The 22,107-nt window shown below is 35.2% G+C and overlaps 1 protein-coding gene across 1 annotated transcript in view; it reads right to left on the bottom strand.

Moving 5' to 3' along the window:
- Positions 1 to 22,107, bottom strand: part of LOC132722767 (sushi, von Willebrand factor type A, EGF and pentraxin domain-containing protein 1-like) — a gene marked incomplete at its 5' end in the record, with an annotated part of 92,898 nt that overhangs the window by 64,467 nt on the left and 6,324 nt on the right. The window contains 3 exons of the mRNA XM_060707326.1: positions 2,436 to 2,651; positions 17,776 to 18,042; positions 21,698 to 21,889. Coding sequence (XP_060563309.1) covers positions 2,436 to 2,651; positions 17,776 to 18,042; positions 21,698 to 21,889 — 675 coding nt within the window. The remainder of the gene's footprint in view (positions 1 to 2,435; positions 2,652 to 17,775; positions 18,043 to 21,697; positions 21,890 to 22,107) is intronic.

Raw genomic sequence — 22,107 nt, forward strand, 5'->3', positions numbered from 1 at the left:
GACTTAACACTAATGAAGGCTAGTGACGATATGACTTACCACTAATGAAGGCTTGTGATGATGACTTACCACTAATAAGGGTAGTGATGATATGACTTACCACTTATGAAGGCTAGTGATGATATGACTTATCACTTATGAAGGCTAGTGATGATATGATTGATCACTTATGAAGGCTAGTGATGATAAGACTTATCACTTATGAAAGTTAGTGATGATATAACTAACCACTAATGATTATAATTATGTCTTAATTTCAATGAAGGCTAGAGATGATTTGATTTACAACAATAAAGGCAAGATCTGATATGACTTATGTGGGAAAGTGATGATATGACTAACCACTAATGAAGGCTAGTGATGATATGACTTATCACATATGAAGGCTAGTAATGATATGACTTAACACTAATGAAGGCTAGTAATGGTATGATTAACCATTAATGAAGGCCAGTGATAGTATGACTTACCAGTAGTGAAGGCTAGTGATGATATTACTTACCACTAATGAAGGCTAGAAATGATATGATTTAACACTAATGAAGATTAGCGATGATGACTTACCACTAATGAAGGCTAGTGATAGTAATGATATGACTTACCACTATTGAAGGCATGTGAGGATATGACTTACCACTAATGAAGGCTAGTGATGATATGACTTACCACTAATGCAGGCTAGTGATGATATGACTTACCACTTATGAAGGCTAGTGATAGTATGACTTACCAGAAATGAAGGTTTGTGATAATATGAATTACCACTAACGAAGGCTAGTGATACTTACCAGTAATGAAGGCATGTAAGGATATGACTAACCACTAATGAAAGCTAGTGATGACATGACTTACCACTAATGAATGATAATGAAGTAAGACTTACCAGTAATGAAGGCAAGTGATGATATGACTTACCACTAATGAAGACTAGTAATGATATGACTTTACACAAATGAAGGCTAGTGATGATATGGCTCACCATTAATGAAGGCCAGTGATAGTATGACTTTCCAGTAATGAAGGCTAGTAATGATATATCTTACCACTAATGAAGGCTAGAAATGATATGATTTAACACTAATGAAGAGTAGCGATGATGACTTACCACTAATGAAGGCTAGTGATAGTAAGACTTACCAGTAATGAAGGCATGTGATGATATGACTAACCACTAATGAAGGCAAGTGATGATATGACTTACCACTAACAAAGGCTAGTGATGAGATGACTTACCACTTATGAAAGCTAGTGATAGTATGACTTACCAAAAATGAAGGCTTGTGATAATATGAATTACCACTAATGAAGGCTAGTGATTATATAACTAACCACCAATGAAGGGTAGTGTTGGTATGACTTACCACATATGAAGGCTAGAGATGATATGACATACCATCAATGAAGGCTAGATTTGATATGACTTAACATCAACAAAGGCTAGTGACAGTATTACTTTCCGTCAATGAAGGCTAGTGATTGGACTAAACATTTATTAAACAGCAAATTTACATACTAAGTCCTGATGATCAACTAACTGAAAAAAGACTATAATAAGAACAATTTTTTTCAGACCCTTCTTCTTTAATTAAATGGTCGCCAACCCCGATATCCAGACCACCCTGTTATTCCGTAACACAAGCAGTTAATTCAGTCCCATTTTGAACATCATGTACATTTATTAACCCCTAAATATGACTGCAGGTACATTCTCACATTGATTTTGATGTGCATGTATAAAAATGAAATTCTTTTGACAATGTCATGTAAACAACAGTTGTCCCACAATTGCTATTTATCTATATCTTTTAATTTCACACCTTTAATTTCATGATTATCAGATAAGAATGATAAAATAGTGTAAACAAAACTTTAGGAAAGTATTTTAAATGTTGTTGATGCTATCATCATCTCTTTTGTTCCATATTTTTAAACAAACAGAATTGTGTTGTGATAAGGTTTGTAATAGGTGTTTTTCAAAATTATTTGATTAAATTGAGTTATTCTCATTCCTTGTAAAAAAATGTGATTTGTTATGTAAAAATAAAAAGCAAGTGTATGCATTGTATTTTCGCATTTAAAAGAAACTTTAAAAATAAGCCTAAATAATATTAATATAATATCCTGTTCACGTCTTGCCTGGTTTTCTATCTGACCAAACTCATTAATGAGACCAACCCGCTATAAAGACCAGATCTGTAAAGTCCCTTCAGTGGCCTCATTAGCGAGTTTTTACTGTATTATCTAAAAACGTTTTGAGTTGTATGCAAATCCTTTGTATCTGCAGCCTATGATCGGTAGCATGTTATATTGATCATGTTATAGAATGTTTAAAATGAAAGGATACGGACAATACAGTACAGACACCATACTGTCTAGAAATACAGTAATATCAATACATTTATTGAAAATATGTTACTTCTTGACCATGAACTTACCATCAATACATATTGGAAATATGTCACTATTAGACCATGATTGTCCATCATTGCAGCTCACTGTTGTTGAAGCACCAACATTTCTTAGAATTTTACCAGTGTTACATGTAATTGTAACATCCCAACCAGCAGATCGTGTACTTGTTGCTGCACGTCTTGTACCAGAAACACCTCCATCGATAGGTGCAAGAAGAGACAGCTCAGAGCATACAGGGGCTGTTCAAATAAAAAAGAAAAACTCAGAGCAATCAGGGGCTGTTCAAATAAAAAAGAACAAGAGCACCTCTAGGCTGAGCATTATATGCCCGAAAGTGTTTTTTTTTATAATAAGAATGAAGCATTTTGTAAGACATTACATAAATTAAATAAAGTATTACCTCCTACCAATAGCAATCCTCCTAAAAAGTTTGAATATTGTGGGCCAAATAGAAATTAAGTTATGCTCCGGAAACTGTTTTCAGTTTTAAAGTAATAGTGACCTTGACCTTTGACCTTGTGACCCCTAAATTGATAGGGGTATTCTACCCAATATGGACAATCACCCTATGAAGTTAAAATATTGTGGGCCAAATAGACCTTAAGTTATGCTCCTGAAACTGTTTTCAGTTTAAAAGTAATAGTGACCTTGACCTTTGACCGTGTGACCACAAAATCAATAGGGGTCTTTCACCCAATATGGACAATCATCCTATGAAGTTTGAATGTTGTGGGCCACATGGAATTTAAGTTATGCTCCGGAAACCAAATTGCTAACGGACATACCAACTTTTGATGTTTATGAGGCAAATCAGCTCATAAACACCACCTGGACCAACGTCCATAAGCAAAATAAGCTCATAAAAACAAAAAAATAGCTCTTAATTTGAATTTTATGAGTTTTTGTTCTTTATTTAACTACGGAATGAAGCTCGTAATAATCAAATGTTTGCTCGGACGGACAGACAGATGGAGGGACAGATGGATGGATGGATGGATGGATAGACGGACAGACAGACAGACAGACGGATGCCAGGGGGTATGACATAATATGCCCGAAATTCTTTCGGGCATATAAAAACTCAGAGCATTCAGGGGCTGTTCAATTTAAAAAGAAATCTCAGAGCATTCAGGGACTGTTCAAATAAAAAAGAAAAACTCATGTTCAAACAAAAAAGAACAAGAGCACCGCTAGGCGGAGCATTATATGCCCGAAAGTGTTTTTTTTTTAGTAAGGATGAGGCATTTGTAAAACATGGAATTCACTGTTCATCCGATAAAATTTTTCAGCTGTAGGTTGATTAATACTTAAGTTATTAATAATGACCTTAACCTTTGACCTTGTGACCCCAAAATCAAAAGGGGTCTTCTACCTTATATGGACAATCATCCTAAGAAGTTTGAATATTGTGGGCCAATTGGAACTTTAATTATGCTCTAGAAACTGTTTTCAGTATTAAGGTAAAAGTGACTTTGACCTAATGTGACCCCAAAATCAATAGGGGTCTTCTACCCAATATGGATAATCATCCTATGTAGTTTGAATATTGTGGGCCAAATGGAACTTACGTTATGCTCCGGAAACTGTTTTTGGTTTTAAGGTAATTGTGACCTTGACCTTTGACCTAGTGACCCCAAAATCAATAGGGGTCTTTTGCCCAATATGGACAATCATCCTATGAAGTTTGAATATTGTGGGCCAAATGGAACTTAAGTTATGCTCCAGAAACTGTTTTCAGTATCAAGGTAATAGTGACCTTGACCTTTGACCTTGTGAGCCAAAAATCAATAGGGGTCTTTTACCCAATATGGACAATCATCCTATGAAGCTTGAACATTGTGGGTCGAATGGAACTCAAGTTATGCTCCGGAAACTGTTTTCAGTCTTAAGGTCATAGTGACCTTGACCTTTTGACCCAAAAATCAATAGGGGTCTTCTACCTAATATGGACAATCATCCTATGAAGTTTGAACATTGTGGGTTGAATGGAACTTAAGTTATGCTCCGGAAACTGTTTTCAGTTTTAAGGTCATAGTGACCTTTGACCTTGTGACCCTAAAATCAATAGGGGTCTTCTACCTAATATGGACAATCATCCTATGAAGTTTGAACATTGTGGGTCAATTGGAACTTAAGTTATGCTCCGGAAACTGTTTTAAGTTTTAAGGTCATAGTGACCTTGACCTTTGACCTTTTGACCCCAAAATCAATAGGGGTCTTCTACCCAATATGGGCAATCATCCTATGAAGTTTGAACATTGTGGGATAAATGGAACTTAAGTTATGCTCCGGAAACCAAATTGCTAACGGACGGACGGACGGCCAGACAGACAGACGGACGCCAGGGGGTATAACATAATATGCCCTTTCGGGCATATAAAAACTCAGAGCATTCAGGGGCTGTTCAAATAAAAAAATAACTAGAAATGTGTCCATAGGACACGGATACCCCCACACCCCACTGTTCTGTCAATCTTATGACTCTAGGTCAAATATTTTTTAGACTACATGTGCCACAAGTTGAAAACTAAAAATCAACAAAGGGCCATAATTCTGTTAAATTTGATCGCAGCAAAAATTCCTTCCTTTACAACCATCTACACATTAAGGTTGTTCATCCCTGGAAGTTTAAGCAAAATCTGCCATCCTGTTTAAGAGGAGTTGCGTTCACAAAATTTCTACATAGTATATAGTGAAAAAATCAACAAAGGGCCATAATTCTGTTAAATTTGGTCGCAGCAAAAATTCCTTCCTTTACTACAATCTACACATTAAGTTTGTTCATCCCTGGAGGTTTAAGCAAAATCTGCCATCCGGTTTAAGAGGAGTTGCGTTCACAAAATTTCTACATAGTATATAGTGAAAAAATCAACAAAGGGTCTTAATTCTGTTAAATTTGGTTGCAGCAAAAATTCCTCCCTTTACTAACATCTACACATTAAGGTTGTTCATCCCTGGAAGTTTAAGCAAAATCTGCCATCCGCTTTAAGAGGAGTTGCGTTCACAAAATTTCTACATAGTATATAGTGAAAAAATCAACAAAGGGCCATAATTCTGTTAAATTTGGTTGCAGCAAAAATTCCTTCCTTTACTATCATCTACACATTAAGGTTATTCATCCCTGGAGGTTTAAGCAAAATCTGCCATCCGGTTTAAGAGGAGTTGCGTTCACAAAATTTCTACATAGTATATAGTGAAAAAATCAACAAAGGGCCATAATTCTGTTAAATTTGGTCGCAGCAAAAATTCCTTCCTTTACTACCATCTACATATTAAGGTTGTTCATCCCTGGAAGTTTAAGCAAAATCTGCCATCCGGTTTAAGAGGAGTTGCGTTCACAAGATTTCGGGACGTACGGACAGACGGACGGACGGACACTCGGATGGACAAGTGCAACGCTATATGCTTCCTCTCTGTGGGGGCATAAAAACTCAGAGCATTCTGGGGCTGTTCAAATAAAAAAGAAAAACTCAGAGCATTTAGGGGCTGTTCAAATAAAAAAGAAAAACTCAGAGCATACAGGGGCTGTTTAAATAAAAAAGCAAAACTCAGATCATACAGGGGCTGTTCAAATAACAAGAGCCATGTCAACATGGCCATCCCCCGCCGAATGTGTTTGCTCATTGGAAGAATGTATATGAAGTAGAGCAGAATAATTCCATTTTAAGAGGTCTTTTGGTAATGAAAACTGATGGCTATAGTGATTACAGATTTGAAACCTATGTGAATACTGATGGCTGAATATAACAAAGGGCAATTACTGAAAAATAATGCAGGGTAGGTTATCATTCTTGTGTGCTGCATCCCTCCTCAGTAAAATCTATCCACGTATGAAGTTTCAAGTTGATACCTCAAATACTTTTTGAGAAAACAATTGAATTGAAAAATTAAGTATGAAAAATAACAAAGGGCAATAACTCAAAAAATATAAAAGGTAGAGTTATCATTCTTGTGCACTGCACACCTCCTGAATTAGATCTATGCACCTATGAAGTTTCATAATGATATCTCAAAGGCCTTTTGAGTTATGCTCTGGACAAAAATTAATTTTGAAAAATAAAAAAAGGGCAATAACTAAACAATTATGCAGGGTAGAGTTATCGTTCTTGTGCACTGCACTCCTCCTTAATGAGATTCATCCACCTATGAAGTTTCAAGTTGATACCTCAAATACTTTTTGAGATAAATTCTGGACAAAATAGTATGACAAAGAACAAAGGGCAATAACTCAAAAATTGTACAGGGAAGCGTTATCATTCTTGTGCACAGCATTCCTCCTCAATAAAATCTATCCACCTATGACATTTCATGTAGACATCTCAAACACTTTTGAGTTATGCTCCACTCGGGTGAAAAATTAGGTATGAAAAATAACAAAGGGCAATAACTCAAAAATTATGAAAGGTAGAGTTATCATTCTTGTGCATTGCACATCTCCTGAGTGAGATCTATGCACCTATAAAGTTTTATTTTGATATCTCAAAGGCTTTTAGAGTTATGCTCTGGACAAAAATTAATTTTGAAAAATAACAAAGGGCAATAACTCATAAATTATGCAGGGTAGAGTTATCATTTTTGTGTGCTGCACTCCTCCTCAATGAGATCCATCCACCTATGAAGTTTCAAGTTGATACCTCAAATAATTTTTTGAGATAAGCTCTGGACAAAATAGCATGAAAAAGAACAAAGGGCAATAACTCAAAAATTGAATAGGTCAGAGTTAACATTCTTGCGCACAACATTCCTCCTCAATAAGATCTATCCACCTATGACATTTCATGTTGATATCTCAAACACTTTTTGAGTTATGCTTCACTCAGGTGAAAAATTAAGTAAAAAAATAACAAAGGGCAATAACTCAAAAAATATGAAAGGTAGAGTTATCATTCTTCTGCACTGCACACCTCCTGAGTGAGATCTAAGAACCTATGAAGTTTCATGTTGATATCTCATAGGCTTTTGGAGTTATGCTCTAGACAAAAATCAATTTTGAAAAATAACAAAGGGCAATAACTCAAAAATTCTGCAGGGTAGAGTTATCGTTCTTGTGTACTGCACTTCTCCTCAATGAGGTCTATCCACCTATTAAGTTTCAAGTTGATAACTCAAACACTTTTAGAGATATGCTCCGGACAAAAATGTCGGACAGAAGGACGGACGGAAGGTCGGACGGAGACTATTTCTATATCCCATGCCGCCTTTTCGGCGGGGGATAAAAAGGAAAACTCAAAGCATTAAGGGAGCCTGTTCAAATAAACAAGAAAAACTCAGAGCATTCAGGGGCTGTTTGAATAAAAGACAAGAGGGCCATGATGGCCCTGAGGTCGCTCACCTGTATATAGCCCCACCCCAACGTTGCAGGGCCAATTTAACCCAAGGGCTTTTATTTGCACAAACTTGGTAGACACCCATAAGAAGATGTTTCATGCTAAACATCTAAGCTCTAGCTCATTGGGCTTTTTAAAAGAAGATTTTTTTAAGTTTTTACTATACACACATAGTTAGAAACAATGACACCCCTGGGGCCGGGCCAGTTTTGACCCCAGGGCTTTTATTTGAACAAACTTTGTAGACACTTACTAGAAGATGTTTCATGCTTAATATCTAAACTCTAGCTATTTGGGTTTTTTCAAAGAAGATTTTAAGTTTTTGCTATACACATATAAAGAAAATCAAAGACCCCCGGGGCGGGGCCAATTTTTACCCCAGGTCTTTTATTTGACCAAACTTTGGAGACACTCACTAAAAGATGTTTCATGCTTAATATCTTAACTCTAGCTATTTGGGTTTTTTCAAAGAAGATTTTTTTAAGTTTTTGCTATACACATATAGGGAAAATCAAAGACCCCCGGGCGGTGCCAATTTTGACCCCAGGGCTTTTATTCGAACAAACCTGGTAGACACCTATTAGAACATGTTTGATGCTAAATATCTTAGCCATAGCTCTTTGAGTTCTTTAAAAGAAGATTTTTTAAGTTTTTACTATATGCATATAGGGAAAATCAATGACCCCCCGGGGCGGGGCCAATTTTGACCCCAGGGATTTTATTTGAACAAACTTGGTAGACACTTATTAGAACATGTTTCATGCTAAATATCTTAGCTTTAACTCTTTTGGTTCTTTAAAAGAAGATTTTTTAAGTTTTTACTATATGCATATAGGGAAAATCAATGACCCCCTGGGGCGGTGCCAATTTTGACCCCAGGGATTTTATTTGAACAAACTTGGTAGATACCTATTAGAACATCTTTGATGCTCAATATCTTAGCCATAGCTCTTTGAGTTCTTTAAAAGAAGATTTTTTAACTTTTTACAATATGCATATAGGGAAAATAGGGAAAATCAATGACCCCCTGGGGCGGGGCCAATTTTGACCCCAGGGCTTTTATTTGAACAAACTTGGTAGACACCCATTAGAACATGTTTCATGCTAAATATCTTAGCTCTAGCTCTATGGGTTCTTTAAAAGAAGATTTTTTAAATTTTTACTATATGCATATAGGGAAAATCAATGACCCCCCTCCCGGGCGGTGCCAATTTTGACCCCAGGGCTTTTATTTGAACAAACTTGGTAGACACCTATTAGAACATGTTTGATACTTAATATCTTAGCCATAGCTCTTTGAGTTCTTTAAAAGAAGATTTTTTAAGTTTTTACTTTATGCATATAGGGAAAATCAATGACCCCCTGGGGTGGTGCCAATTTTGACCCCAGGGCTTTTATTTGAACAAACTTGGTAGACACTTATTAGAACATGTTTCATGCTATATATCTTAGCTCTAGCTCTTTTGGTTCTTTAAAAGAAGATTTTTAAGTTTTTACTATATGCATATAGGGAAAATCAATGACCCCCTGCGGCGGGGCCAATTTTGACCCCAGGGCTTTTATTAGAACAAACTTGGTAGACACCTATTAGAACATGTTTGATGCTCAATATCTTAGCCATAGCTCTTTGAGTTCTTTAAAAGAAGATTTTTTAAGTTTTTACTATATGCATATAGGGAAAATCAATGACCCCCCCCCCCCGGGCAGGGCCAATTTTGACCCCAGGGCTTTTATTTGAACAAACTTGGTAGACACCCATTAGAACATGTTTCATGCTAAATATCTTAGCTCTAGCTCTTTGGGTTCTTTAAAAGAAGATTTTTTAAGTTTTTACTATATGCATATAGGGAAAAATCAATGACCCCCCGGGGCGGGGCCAATTTTGACCCCAGGACTTTTATTTGAACAAACTTGGTAGACACTCACAAGAAGATGTTTCATGCCAAATATCTAAGCACTAGCTCTTATGGTTTTTTAAAAGAAGATATTTAAAGTTTTTTCTTTCGGTTGCCATGGCAACCAGAGTTCTGCATGGAATTAAATTCTTTGAACAATTTTTAAAGGTGACCACCAAAGGAACATTCCTGTGAAGTTTGGATGAAATTGGCTTAATGGTTTATGAGGAGATGTCATTTAAAGTAAAAGTTTACGGACGGACGGACGACGGACGGACGCCGGACGAAAAGCGATCACAAAAGCTCACCCTGTCACTTTGTGACAGGTGAGCTAATAAAAACTCAGAGCATACAGGGGCTGTTCAAATAAAAAAATAACTAGTCTAAATGTGTCCATAGGACACGGATGTCCCCACACGCCACTGTTCTGTCAATCTTATGACTCTATGTCAAATATTTTTGGACTACATGTGCCACAAGTTGAAAACTAAAAATCAACAAAGGGCCATAATTCTGTTAAATTTTGTCGCAGCAAAAATTCCTTCCTTTACAACCATCTACACATTAAGGTTGTTCATCCCTGGAAGTTTAAGCAAAATCTGCCATCCGGTTTAAGAGGAGTTGCGTTCACAAAATTTCTACATAGTATATAGTGAAAAAATCAACAAAGGGCCATAATTCTGTTAAATTTGATCGCAGCAAAAATTCCTTCCTTTACTACCAGCTACACATTAAGGTTGTTCATCCCTGGAAGTTTAGGCAAAATCTGCCATCCGCTTTAAGAGGAGTTGCGTTCACAAAATTTCTACATAGTATATAGTGAAAAAAATCAACAAAGGGCCATAATTCTGTTAAATTTGGTCGCAGCAAAAATTCCTTCTTTTACTACCATCAACACATTAAGGTTGTTTATTCCTGGAAGTTTAAGCAAAATCTGCCATCTGGTTTAAGAGGAGTTGCGTTCACAAGATTTCGGGACGTACGGACGTCCGGCCGAAATGGAATAAACCAAAATCGCAAGCTAACATTGCAAGCTTGTCACAAGCTTGCTGCAAGCTTATGTTGCAAGCTTGCTACTGGCTAGTAATTGGAACCTTGCGGCAAGCTTGCAATCAGTTATTTAAAACTAGAAATGTGTCATCATGCCACTGATGCCCCCGCATGCAACCAAAATTTCAGATGGTGCTTTAATTATTTTTTTCATTTTAAGTTCAAAGCCCTTAAAACTTTTCAATGTTAACACAAACCATTTTCATACAATGTTCAAGGCACTGAAATTATTCAGTCTAAACCTTTTAAAAATAGCATATTGCATATTTGTAGCCAAAATAATGGCTAAAAGTAAGAGTGCTGAAAGTGAAAGTTTAAAATTTTTCCAACATTCAGGAAAGATAAGTTTGTCTTAAATCATTGAACAACAACCAAATTCAAACTTAAACTGCTTATTCCTAAGATGTATCTATATTATTTTCAAAGTGAAAGGGACATAACTCTGCCAAAAAATCATCAAACCATGACCAAATTCCAACTTGACCTGCCCATTCCTATGACATATCCATATGTCAAATTTAAGTTGAATATGTAACACTGTTGGGGAGATAATAAACGGAAACTGAAAATTTCATATTACTTTCAAAGTGAAAGGGGCATAACTCTGCCAAAAATCATTGAACCATGACCAAATTTGAACTTGACCTGCACATTCCTTTGACGCATCCATATGTCAAGTTTGAGTTGAATGTGTTGTACCTTTGGGGAGATAATGAACGGAAACTGAAAATTTCATATTATTTTCAAAGTAAAAGGGGCATAACTCTGCCAAAAATCATCAAACCACAACCAAATTCGAACTTGACCTGTATTTTCTCATGACATATCCATATGTCAAGTTTGAGTTGAATGTGTTGTACTGTGGGGAGATAATGAACGGAAACTGAAAATTTCATATTATTTTCAAGTAAAAGGGGCATAACTCTGCCAAAAATCATCGAACCATGACCAAATTCGAACTTGACCTGTATTTTCTCATGACATATCCATATGTCAAGTTTGAGTTGAATGTGTTGTACCGTTGGGGAGATAATGAACGGAAACTGAAATTTCATATTATTTTCAAAGTAAAAGGGGCATAACTCTGCCAAAAATCATCGAACCATGACCAAATTCGAACTTGACCTGTATTTTCTCATGACATATCCATATGTCAAATTTGAGTTGAATGTGTGCAACCGTTCTTAAGATAATGAACGGAAACTGATGATGACGGAATGACAGAATGACGGAAGGACGGAAGGATGGAAGGACGGAAGGACGGAATGACGGAACAGGGTAATCCTATATGCCCCGGCCATTACATGGCGGGGGCATAAAAAATCTGACTGCAAACTAGTTAATATTTAAGCTTGCGCAAGCTTAATCGCAAGCTTAATCGTAAGCATGCGTAAGCTTGCGCAAGCTTATTTGCAAGCTTGCGCAGGTTTATCCGCAAGCCTGCACAGGCTAAGTCGCAAGCTTGTGCATGTATAACTACAAGCTTATTGTATAAGCTTGCGCAAGCTTAATCGCAAGCTTGCAAAAACTGTAAACCCTATTTGGAAAGGGAGCTGCTACGTATACTTGTTTGTTTGTTTGTTTGTTTGTTTGTTTGTTTCATTTTACGCCCTTTTCAACAGTATTTCAGTCATATAGGCGGGTAGTTTCCTAACCATCGTTCCTGGAGAGTTACACCAGTACTAGACTACCTTCCTCCGCGCTAAACTACCAAAGCATCTCCCGGGGATCGAACCCACGCCAGAGAGGTAACTGGATTAGAAGTCATCGACTCTAATCCCTCGACCACGGAGGCGGTACGAACAGTCTCTGAATCCTATGTAACATGCAAAAAAAAAGGCATTAATTACAATGATAAACTTATTTAATCATAAATTGTAAAAAGAAGCTGATGTTAAATTTTTCATTTGCTACACTAATGTTTTCTTCCAATTACCATGGTAAATAGTCCAGCCATGATGGAATGACATGGAAAAAATCCAGCCTAATTCCAGCATCCCTGAATGTTCTTAAAATGTAAAATTCTGGGACGGAATTCAGCACAGGAATGTTTGGGGTGGAATTTTTATGAGTTTAACATGATCACATATTTCTTTCACAAAATTTAATACATATCCTTTAGTCCATATACAGAATAGAACACCCTACATTCACTATAACACAAACCGTTTTTTTCTAGCTGCAGGTTTTGGTAGGTTCTTGTTTTCTTAGAATCCAACACTTTGTTTTAAGCAATTTTTTTGCTCTTAGTCTGTCAGTGACAAACTATTCAATCTTAAATTTGTTTTAAATGTTTCTGATTATTTAAATTACTAGCTATTTCTTTTATCGGTGTCCATTTTTAGTCCTCTGCCTGTGTTTCATAGAACTTCTTATGGTTGTGCTCACCTTTAAAGATAAAATTCATAATTAATTAAACACAGATGCGGTAATGAATTATGTTTTATTGTATAAATGCAGTTATATTTCATATCTTTTAATAACATCAAATCTAATGTTTCAACAGTATTAACTATTAACTATGCTTATGCATTTTCAAAAAATACTAAAGCAATGCAGTATATCTTATTTCAATGTGCACAAATGTCTAAGAATTTCTCTGTATAAGAATTAAATAAATTTGTGACAATATTTATTACCCAGGAGTATGTATTTTTTCAAGAAAAGATGTGGAATAGAAAAGTATTGAGATTTAAAAATATACCTTTTCAGGATTAATACTGCACATCATTATTAAACACTGCCGCTATTTCTCACAGTCAGCACTAATGTCCCAGCCTGCAAATTATGTACTATGTATAATGTAATTTAGATTGTTCCATTGAAAACACAACACATACATGTAAAATAACAAATGATTATGATTGACCCTGTTCAGCTGTACAAAACTAATGATTGTACCATTTAGTCCTATTTAATCAAATTGATTTAATTTGCAGGAAATGAAAAAGATCTACTAACATGCCATTTAAACAATATAAACAATCATTAAAAAGAAAATCATTGAATAATTTATATTTTACAGATTATACATGTATAGATTAAAAAGAATTATCAGAAAAACAAATGCATGAAGTTGAAAATATAAAAACAACCTTGATCTCTTGTTAGTAACAAATGTTAACAGTTTGATATATAACCTGTTTCTGCATTAATGTAACTTAAGGTTTATATAAATACCTGATTTTGTTGTCCCAGGTGATTCTGATTGTTATCATACCAATACTTAAACACTTTATAATCTTAAACAAAACAATATCTTCAAAACTGTTAAAATATCAAGTACATCCTCTGTAATTTGCTCTCTTTGCTGACCCAGATATCTTAGAATTCAAATTTTACAACAGTTACTGTAAAACTGGACAGGTCTATCATTATGTAAAGCAGGGTTAATTTACTCATCATTTTAACTTTCATTCTTTGAGCGTAAAAGAAAATATCAAATAGCTAATAGATATATTGATTTTAAAAATCATTACAAATTTTTGTACAAAAAGATTGCAATGTCCTTCTAGACACATTCTGCATATGAAATTTATAATGTAATCTCTCTCCAAAAAAATCACATGGAACAGCCTGATCTGTCGGAATGACCAGGGAGTAAATTAGTCATGCACAGATGGTCAATGAATTTTATCAAGGCTCTGATGTGTGTAGCGTAAAATCTCAGTGGATGTAGTATTTATTTTCCTAAATAAAAGCAATATATATTGATTAATTTAATATAGAATATATATGAGATTATTTCATTCGCTGTTTTTGTTTTGTTTATTTATTTATTTATTGTTATCCAAAAACATGAATTCTTAGAATTTAAAAATGGCAAGCAATGCAACCCTATCTTGATGATTATAGTGTCTGAATGATTGAATCACAGACTTTAATTAATTTATAGTTAAACTGTAATTAAATGGATATTATTTCATTGTACATAACTTCATGTAGATTTATTGAAATAATAATATGTATTTAACAATCAATTCATTTACTTCTTTTGCATAGACATTTTTTCTGAGATACCCTTTTCCAACTACATGAAATGTGTAAAGTGTCAAATTTCAAATAATTTACTTGCATTAAAATAAATGATGATTTTATATTTTCTTCGTAAATTTACAATACTGAGCTGAATATATAAAATAACAAATTTTTTGTTGTTATTTTTACAAGTTTTTTCCAGCATACTTAGAGAAAGTTTACATTTCCAGCATCAAAAAAATCTAAGTTCCACTTTCCATGCTACATGGAAGTAAAGTCCATGGTTTTCCAGTCTTTTACCACAAATGTCCAGCCAATTTCCAGCCTATTCCAGCAATGCTGGAAATGGCTGGACAAAAACGTCCATATAGCATGGAAAAAATACCGCATTCTCCATGTATGTCCATGGAATTCCATGCTTTTTCCATAGTTTTCCAGGGTTTCTCAGCCTCTCTTCCAGGCCTACCCTTGAAAATCTACACCCGGGTAGTGAAGCGAGAAAATTAGTTTCTTAAAACTCTGTATATTACCTATAACCAACTTACAGTTAGCCCTCGCCCATTCAAATCGAGAACATTATATAAATAGGTTGAGTCCATTAAATCGGCTCATTTAACATATAAATTTAATACATACATGTAAAGTTGAGTTACAGCATTGTATGGTAAATATTTTGCCAAAATTTTAACAAAATAGGGTGATTTCATTGGCAGACAAACTTTAGCGTGGTAATCTAGTTTAAACTAGTTAATTATCACTGATACTATCATTTTTGGAATTTTTTTTTAATGTGTACACTTTTGACAAAAATTTTCTAAGTGTTTCCATTACTTTAACAAGAAATTTCTAAGTGTAGATTTGTACAAAAATTTTCTAAGTGTCTACTAATTGCAAGCTTGCGGCATTGCAAGCTTACATCAAATGTTTGTAAGCTTGCATGAATTTTAAACAAGCTTGCAATATATTTCAAAAGTCATCGCAAGCTTTAAACAAGCTTGCAGTATATTTCAAAAGTCATCGCAAGCTTGTTGCAAGCATGCAGCAACCTTGTATTTAAGCTGTAAGCTTGCAGCAAGCTTGCGACAAGCTTGCCGCAAGCTTGTCACAGGCATGCATTTTGGTTTGGGTTAAGGGGCCATTTCTTTTGTTATTTTCCTTTGTTTAATAGAGGGCCAATGGCCCCTTACTCTATTGTTACGGAATGAACTCTATTGTTCTCTTTTGTTCTGTTTACAGTTAGATGGCCCCCTATTCGGTAGTGCAGACAGACAGAGGGACGGACACTCGGACGGACAAGTGCAACTCTATATGCTCCCACTCTGTGGGGGCATAAAAACTCAGAGCATTTAGGGGCTGTTCAAATAAAAAAAGAACTAGAATTGTGTCCAAAGGACACGAATGCCCCCACTGTGCAGATGTGCTCAAAAACAAGAGCATGCATATCTGTATGTAACATTTTTATGTGGAACTTTTTATTAAAATCTGCCATCCGGTTTAAAAGTTGTGTTCACAAAATACCTATATGGTATATAGTGAAAAAATCAACAAAGGGCCATAATTCTGTTAAATTCAGTCGCAACAAAAATTCCTTCCTTTACTACCATCTACACATTAAGGCTGTTTATCCCTAAAAGTTTAAGCAAAATCTGCCATCCGGTTTAAGAGGAGTTGCGTTCACAAAATTTCTACATAGTATATATTGAAAAAATCAACAAAGGGCCATAATTCTGTTAAATTTGGTTGCAGCGAAAATTCCTTCCTTTACTACCATCTACACACAAGATTTCGGGACGTATAGACGGACGGACGGACTGACGGACGGACGGACGGACATGTGCAACGCTATATGCTCCCACTTTGTGGGGGAATAAAAACTCAGAGCATACAGGGGCTGTTCAAATAAAAAAGAAAAACTCAGAGCATTCAGGGCCTGTTCAAATGAAAAAGAAAAACTCAGAGCATACAGGGGCTGTTCAAATAAAAAAGAAAAATTAAGTCAAACTTTTCAATGTATAATATTTCATGTTTCTACATCAGTTTCAAAATCATATGAAGACATGTTAACCTTACTGTTCTAATTCAGTAAACGATACTAAAACCTTGATAAATTCCAAAGTAAATTTAATTTTTGTCAGACTTTAACTCACACTGACTCCTAAAAGGTGAAATGGCAAAGTTCTTGCTTTAATGGAAAAGGAAGTCATCAGAGGCCCCTCAGTGCAAAAAAGCATTATTTCTGGTGAATTTAGGCTCTTTTAAGATGAACAACAAACCTTATGTAAGCTATCTGGTTCTTCACATAAAATGATGCAAATTTCAAAAAAGTATTCAAACTTAAAATAGTAAAAAATGTGAGGGATCTGAGATTCAAAGTTTGCATGTTTCAACACTCTGACAAAAAAGATTTTCATCTACATGTAATTCTATATTAAAAATGACTTGAAAACAGTTTAACTTATTTCCCTAAAACTTGAACTTCATGTCATTTATGGAAAATAAAGTTAACAGCTTCTTTTAGCTCCCATGCACCTTAAAATTTCTAATCTCCCTCACAGTAAACCATTGTTTGTGGCAGGAATCAAACACACAATGTTGAGGTGCAAGAGGTATACTTAATTCAACAGCTTCAGCTACTCAAACATAAAGAACCTCTAACACACAACCCTTCAACCCTTTTTCACTCATACAAAAAACCCAAACCCATGCACATGCCCACAAACAAACCCATACATGTGCGGACACCCAAACCCATGCACATACACACATACCCATGCACATGCCCACAAACAAACCCATACAGTCATGTGTGTACACCCAAACCCATGCACATACACAAATACCCATGCACATGCACACATGCACCAATGCACACCACATACACAAACCAATGCACATACACACAAACCAATGCACATACACCCAAACCCATCCACATACACACACAAACCAATGCACATACATGCACACACAAACCAATGCACATACACACAAACCAATGCACATACACACAAACCAATGCACATACACACACAAACCAATGCACATACACACACAAACCATGCACATACATGCACACAGATACTTTACAAAGAAGAAATATGAAAGGTACTTACGAACAGCTGTATATTCAAAACTGCAGGACCCAGTGTTTCCTGCTGTATCTGTCACTTGAACTATTACCACCTTTGGTCTGTACAGATCTGTCTCAGTAAATGTATATTTCTCCGGAATAAATTGCTCATTACCATATGTGTTTAAATCAGTTACACCAACAGAATTTCCAAGATTGGTCGCAAAATCAAATTCGAAAGTTTCACCTCTTCGATCTAGATTAGAATTTGTGGATGACGTTGGACAAGAAACAACCGGTGGTGTTACATCTGTGAATGAACAAAAAATATGACATATAAGTAAAATAGGCAATTCTGTCACAAGCTTAAAATTGTAGACTTATTATGACAAGAATATAGCAATCATAATTTATCACAATGTCTTTTCAAGCGGTGCAATAAATAGGGCTAACTTGTATTGAAATAAATTGCAATACAGTCAATGCAATACATTCAATTTGATTGTGATTAAAAAAAAACGTTCTATTATCTTTTAAATGATAAAAGCTCTAATCAAAGCACAGAAGGCGCTTAATTTGTTTGGGTCTCAAAATGTCAGAAAGGTGAAGGTTGTAAGATTATAAACCAATTGGTTTTTGTTTAGTGCCACCAATGCTTTCCAATGTTTTAACTGTAGTAAATTGGCTATAAGACTAATTGCAACACTGATATTCAATTCAATATTTATTTGACTTAAACAATTGAAAAAACTAGAAATGTGTCCATAGGACACGGGTGCCCCCACCGCGCCACTGTTCTGTCAATCTTTTTACTAAGTCAAGGGAAATAACTCTACAAATACTGGATAAATCCACAAGCGAAACCCCAGGTGCAAATCTAAATATGCTGAGCAACCTGCCCGTAAGGTTTAATGAATATGTCAAATCCTTTTTGAATAACTTGCGACACAAGTTGAAAATTGCAAAAAAATTCTAAGTGAAGGGCAATAACTCTAAAAAAACTAAATAAATCCAGACGAAAATACCTGGTGCACAACTGCACAAGCTGATCAATATTCCTGTAAAGTTACATGACTCTAGGTCAAATACTTTTTGAGTTACGTGCGACACAAGTTGAAAATTGCAAAATTTTACTAAGTCAAGGGCAATAACTCTGAAAATACTAAAATTATCCACACAAAAATACCCAGGTGCACAACTACACATGCTGATCAACATTCCTGTAAAGTTTCATGACTCTAGGTCAAATACTTTTTGTAAGTAACATACGACACAAGTTGAAAATTGCAAAATTTTAATAAGTCAAGGGCAATAACTCTGAAAATACTAAAAAATATCCAGACGAAAATACCCAGGTGCACAAACTACACATGCTGATCAACATTCCTGTAAAGTTTCATGACTCTAGGTCAAATACTTTTTGAGTTACATGCGACACAAGTTGAAAATTGCAAAAATTTTTACTAAGTCAAGGGCAATAACTCTGAAAATACTAAAAATATCCAGACGAAAATACCCAGCGTGCAACAACTACACATGCTGATCAACATTCCTGTAAAGTTTCATGACTCTAGGTCAAATACTTTTTGAGTTACGTGCGACACAAAAGTGAACGGACGGACGGACGGAAGGAAGGACGGACTGACAAGGGTAAATCTAAATGCCCGCCACTAATGTGGGGGCACAAAAATGTGTTGCCTTAACTGGGATTTGAACTCCAGACCTCGTGATTTGTAAGCGAGTGTGCAAACCCCTCGGCCACGGAGAAGTTATATGTTAACGGCCTAAAGAAAACCATATTCTAAACAAGATGTTTGTAAATTATGTATGCCCCCTATTGGCAGCCAATTAGTCATGTGATCAGGTTATTATGCATGACTTCTGACCCAGTGAACAAAAAGTAAATAAGGGTTATCTACTGGTCATGACTAGTCACAAGATAATAATTATTGTGACCCCCATAGGTTGTGTGCAGCAATTTAGGTTATTACAAATCTTACCAAATAAAATATGCATAAAGTACAAGGTCATTTTGACACTGACCCCTTGACCCCAAAATCAATAGGGGTCATCTACTGGTCATGACCAATCATCATATAAAGTTTGAAGTTCCTAGACCTAAGCCTTCTATAGTTATTTATTGGAAACCGTTTTTACTTACAAGGTCAATGTGACTTTTACCTTTGACCCCAAAATAAATAGGAATCATCTACTGCTTTGAAGTTCCTAGGCCTAAGCATCCTTAAGGTATAGAGTGGAAACCATTTTGAACTTCAAGTAAATGTGACCTTTACCTTTGACCCCTTGACCCCAAAATCAATAGGGTTCATCTGCTGGTCATGACCAATCATCATAATATTATCAAGTTTGAAGTTCCTAGGCCTAAGCGTTCTTTAGCTATTGATCGGAAACCGTTTTTACCTACAAGGTCAATGTGACCTTGACCTTTGACCCCTTGACCCCAAAATCAATAGGGGGTCATCTACTGGTCATGACCAATCACCATACCAAGTTTGAAGTTCCTAGGCCTAAGCATTCTTTAGTTATTGATCGGAAACCGTTTTTCCCTACAAGGTCAATATGACCTTGACCTTTGACCCCTTGACCCCAAAATCAATAGAGGTAATCTACTGGTCATGACCAATCACCGTACCAAATTTGAAGTTCTCAGGCCTAAGCGTTCTTTAGTTATCACTCGGAAACAATTTGGTCTACGGACCGACGGACCGACAAATGCAAAGCAATATAACCCCTCTTCTTTCAAGTGGGGGCATAATTAGGGTATTAAACTCTTATCATTTCGACACTTAACCAGATGTAAATAATCATGGAGCTTACTATAAGTATGTTTATCTATAAAGAATAAAACAATATTAGAAATATTCGACCATTCGGGAACTATTTTGCTTGAAAATTAATGTGCCTGTCATTTGACAATCTTTACGCAGTGATCTCCCCTGAATTTTTCAGCGTTAGTGTACATATAAAGTGAAGTAACCGCTTTAAAAAAGGCGGACTACTTTCGGCATTTGCAATTAACAGCATCATTATCTGAAATTTTGCTACCATTATTTGTTTGGTCTAACGACCCAAACAAATAAAAACAATCTCCCTCTAAATGTTTAACAGATAAATGTACAGAAATGCATGCAACACTTTTAAGTCTTTATCCAATACAAAAATAAAGGAAATTTTACAGTATAAAACAAGAATGAAATGGTACAAATGATGTACCAGTATTCAAACAATGATATACAGGTATTCAATCAATGATATAAAAGTATTAAAACAATGGTATACTGGTATTCAAACGATGATATACATGTATCAAACCAAACAGTGATATACTGGTATTTAAACAATGATATACTTGTATTCAAACAATGATATACTGGTATTTAAACAATGATATACCAGTATTAAAACAATGGTATACCAGTGTTAAAACAATGATATACCAGTGTTAAAACAATGATATTACAGTGTTAAAACAATGATATACCAGTATTAAAACAATGGTATACCAGTGTTAAAACAATGATATACCAGTATTAAAACAATGATATATACCAGTATTAAAACAATGATATACCAGTATTAAAACAATGGTATACCAGTGTTAAAACAATGATATACCAGTGTTAAAACAATGGTATACCAGTATTCAAACAATGGTATACCAGTGTTAAAACAATGATATACCGCTATTTAAACAATGATATACCAGTGTTAAAACAATGATATACCAGTATTAAAACAATGGTATACCAGTGTTAAAACAATGATATACCAGTGTTAAAACAATGATATACCAGTATTCAAACAATGGTATACCAGTGTTAAAACAATGATATACCGCTATTTAAACAATGATATACCAGTATTTAAACAATGATATACTGGTATTAAAACATATAGAGAAAGAAGAATCAAAGAACATTTGTACCATGAAACAAAATCAATACCTCTCACACATGCTGGTATCCAAGGAGTGTTGCCCCAACTTCCGCTAGAACATTGTACTGTTTTTGTCTTACTATCTTCAAATGTGTACAAATCATCACATGTTAATACACATGTCCTTGTAGTTCCACTGAAAGTGCATTCCTTCTTAGCATTTAGCGGGGTGGGGTAAGAGATGTCACTACAAGGTCGTGCTGAAACACAAACAATTTTAATACTTAATCTATTTAAATGCAGACAGGATTTTCTGACAAAATATTTATATAATTATATGTACTTAAACACAAATCACCACTTTAGTGCAGTAGCAAATAAACTCCTTAAATAATTCAATAGACATAAACTCATTACCGCACTAAGGTGACATGATGGCATCCTTTTCTAACCACAAAAATAGATCATTTTTGTTTGA

This window comes from Ruditapes philippinarum, unplaced genomic scaffold, assembly GCF_026571515.1.
Source record: "Ruditapes philippinarum isolate M1 unplaced genomic scaffold, ASM2657151v2 ctg4746_1_1_1_1, whole genome shotgun sequence".
Classification (NCBI taxonomy): domain Eukaryota; kingdom Metazoa; phylum Mollusca; class Bivalvia; order Venerida; family Veneridae; genus Ruditapes; species Ruditapes philippinarum.